General features: G+C 41.9%; 1 protein-coding gene across 1 annotated transcript in view; it reads right to left on the bottom strand.

Moving 5' to 3' along the window:
- Positions 1-3,434: 3,434 nt before the first annotated feature.
- LOC117775590 (coiled-coil domain-containing protein 42-like) overlaps positions 3,435-3,672 on the bottom strand; it is a 1,259-nt gene continuing 1,021 nt past the window's right edge. Inside the window, exon 1 of the mRNA XM_034608902.1 lies at positions 3,435-3,672. This exon is cut by the window's right edge and continues 1,021 nt beyond it. Within this exon, the coding sequence (XP_034464793.1) occupies positions 3,435-3,672 (238 nt within the window).

Genomic DNA, 3,672 nt, shown 5'->3' on the forward strand with positions numbered 1-3,672 from the left:
CACTGGCTTTGTGATTTTTCTATGTCGTTTTCAGCCTGGGCCAGTGCAGATCGGACTTTGGAGATCTCCTCTTCCTCTTTGGCAAGGCGTGTCTCCACCCCCTCTGTCTTTTTACTCTCAGCAATGAGACACTGCTCTAGCTGATAACATTCGTGGGCAGTAGCTCTTTGCCTCGATTCAGCTGCAGACAACAAACCAGCAACGCGCTCGATCTCCCTTTTCTCTGCAAGTGACTCGAACTGCAGTTGTTGTAGGTGGTCGAACAAGCCATAGTTTTGATGTAGCAGAATAGCTATGGTCTGGTCCGTCTCACCTATGATCTGTTGGAGCTCCAGCTCAGGTATCCAAAGCAAGGCCTGTTCAACCGTGGGATCACCAGTGTTGGGTTCGTCAGCTGTTTTGGTGAAAATCTCTTCAAGAGAAATCTTCTTCGGAAATTCGTTCATTGTCTCTTCCGTTTGATCACCGGGCTCTGGAATCTTTTCCTTTTCTTCTGGATAGGAATGTGGGAGTGCCTTTGGAATGAACTGTTTCACTGAGTTCTCTGCTGCTTCTGCTGCTTCTCTGCTGAGCTTTCTATTCTCACTTGTCATTCTTCTGCTTCTTTGTTTGCAATACCAGGTTCTATGTGAGGTGTAGACACAGGAAGCCCCATCTCATTTGATCAAAGCCACAGGAACTAAGATCAAAAGCTACAAAGGTAACAATCAATCCTTCCTGTTTTACTTTGAAGTTACTGTGCCTTTGACCAAAGGCAGTTCCTGTGAACTAAGGTCAAAGGCACAGTAACTTTAAAATAAAACTGATATTTTTATGATCTAAGTATTCAAATAAAATTTGTATTTGTATAACCCATATTCACAAATCACAATTTGTCTAATAGGTCTCATAGGTCAATTGGTCCCATAGGTCTTAGGACAGGGGACGTCACACCTTGTTAAGACAAGGTGTGACGTCCCCTGTCTTTAACCCTCAACAAGAGTAAAACTCCTTAACAGGGGGAATAAAATGTAGAAACCTCTGAGGAGCCACATGTGAGGGATCCTTCTCCCAGGACGGACACAAGTACAATAGACGCTGCGTGTTACTGAGAAAGAACATCAGCAAAATTGTAAAAAATTGTAAAAACAGTATTTACAACATTGAATAGAAGAAACAGTTTGTAATGTGTGTCAATGATTAAAGTATTTGTACATGATAAAAAGTCTGAGATCATTCGAGCAGCAATGACGCAATCCTTTTTGTCTGAATATCAGCGGTGCAGTGGCGTCATGAGATCGTCGGGAACCAATGTAATGAGTTGTAATGGAAAATATTGTAAAACTGGTAAATTCATAGAAAAATCATGAATGTTGCACTTCTGTATCGCATTTAATATGACATCATGATATAGATCTTCAGCACCAACAACTATGACTGACTTCATTTTATATTTTCAAAAGAGACTTTAGAAGACACCAGAGAATTTCCCTTTGGACACTTGGTCTCTGTTACAACTAAGAAGTTATGGGAAAATTGGGAAATAATTCCCAGGTTTCAGGTAAACAAAACAAAGATTTAAAAAAAGAAATTACTTGTGCAAGAACTACATGTACATTTATTAACCATCGTTGTTTGTGTAATCCTGCAAACAGACAAACACACAAATGGCAAAAAAAATATGAGATGTTTTCTTTATCCTAATAACAAGCAATATAGACAGCATATATGGTTAATATTTGTCATTTACCCCTGTTAAATCACATTTATGAATAAAAGTGCTTTTCGTTTTTTGTGATAAAATGCAATTACAAAAGAAAAATCAAGTACAATCCAGATATAGGTGGAAAAAACAAATATCAGTATTGATGTTTATTTCTTGGAACTCAATTATAAATTGAACACACTCTGGCAGTCTACACAACACGAGCAACACTTGCAAGTTCCATGCATACGATGAAGCGGCACCACAGGCAGCCCAGATCTGGATTCCGTATTTCGCGGGTTTAGACAATATGTACTGCCTAAAGGACCAGCGGCCCCTAAATGGCATCAGAGACATTGTTCCTCGGGAAATGTTCTCTGCCAGTTTCTGCCTCCCACAGGGGATTCTGTGGATTCCCCTGTGGATTTGAAAACTCCAGCAAGGATAAGAACCCTAAAGTATGCAAATAAATGGGTTTGGTCCATCTCATTCCACCTCTCTCCAAAAACACGCTGTCCCTCCAAATTAGTGAAATCCAGAATGATTTTCTGGATGGAATCCAGGATGAAAAGTTCAAAAGAAGACTTGATGTCCTGTACATGAGTGACCGCTATCCATCTTGGCACTGGTTGCATCCTTATTACATTGGTAGCCATGCGGGGTGGCTCATTCCTTGGGCAAAAAGACCATTCAAGTTTATAATTTTTTGACATCCATATTTCTCCACTTGCTGGCTGCTGACGGGCGGGTCCTGTGTCTGGCTGCTGACGGGCGGGTCCTGTGTCTGGCTGCGGACAGGCTTTTTTCTTGGAGCTGGCCGATGGTCATTCTCATCCTCTTCTTCAAACTCACGGTCAGACTCTGAATTGACAGAAATATGATCTTCATATTCTGAAAACACTTCCTCTTCATTGTCTTCCAAAGCTTCTCTCTCTTCAAAAATCATTTCTAAGGCCCTCTGAGCAGAGAATCTTTTCGCCATCTTCATGGATTGTGATAAGGAGCCACACGGTCAAAGCTATGTATTTGCTGTATCCCGCCCCCAATTTGCAGCTGGGATAGTGTGAGATCAAATATAGAATGTTTCCCGCAAGACAGAGAGTAAAATGTGCAGGAATGAGGGAGCAGAAGTGCTTGAAATGTACAGTTTCCACACTTTTCTTACCTCTGGAACACCACATATGTAATATAAATGTGTAGGGGGGGTGTACGGTGTACAGTCACTGAAAATATGTTCTTTTATATGTTCATCACAGAAAATGAGCCAAGGCCAATGAGTCTCAGGTTGGAAAAATTATTAATCGCATCATTTTTCTTTTAGCAAACATTGAAAACGGGTCCCACAGACCCGAACACCACACAAGGGTTAAAGATCCACAGACAAATATGCTTTGAGTTAAGATCGACTGGAGATCATAGTTTTTTCTTATAACACTTTTGTGTAATTTTTTATTGACAATATTTTCAGGTTGCATCATACAAGTGTGGGCGGAAACTCAAGCACTTAGAGGAAGCAGACACAGGAGAACACGTAGCCTCACAAGAAGGAGAAGCTGCTGGTTTAGCTGTTGCTTCCCTTCCATTAGGCTGCAGTGGCCTCGAAGCTAATGTGCTGCCCTCTTTGGTTGTTGCTGATTTCCGAGGGTAAGGCGTATGAGGTGAGGTATGGAGAGAGAGCAGGGGGAGGTAAGGGGTCATTGGTAGGATTTGGGGTCAGGAATGCACGGTATCAGTTTCAGGGGAGCTAGACTTAGGTAATGGACTGATCTCCATGAATTCGTTCCATTACCTCATCTTGTTCCAGGATGTACATCTGGATCTTGTCCAGCTGTTTGTCTGTGTCATTCACACCGACACCTCCTGCCTTTAATTTGCCCCCTGTCTTTTCATAAAGGTCGAGAATCACCATCTTAGCCTGGGCCAGTCTGAGTGTTTTATTCGCAGAAGCCTTTTGAATGTCGCTCCACTTCGTTTCCCAGACCTCAACT

Source organism: Hippoglossus hippoglossus, chromosome 15 (assembly GCF_009819705.1).
Source record: "Hippoglossus hippoglossus isolate fHipHip1 chromosome 15, fHipHip1.pri, whole genome shotgun sequence".
NCBI lineage: Eukaryota > Metazoa > Chordata > Actinopteri > Pleuronectiformes > Pleuronectidae > Hippoglossus > Hippoglossus hippoglossus.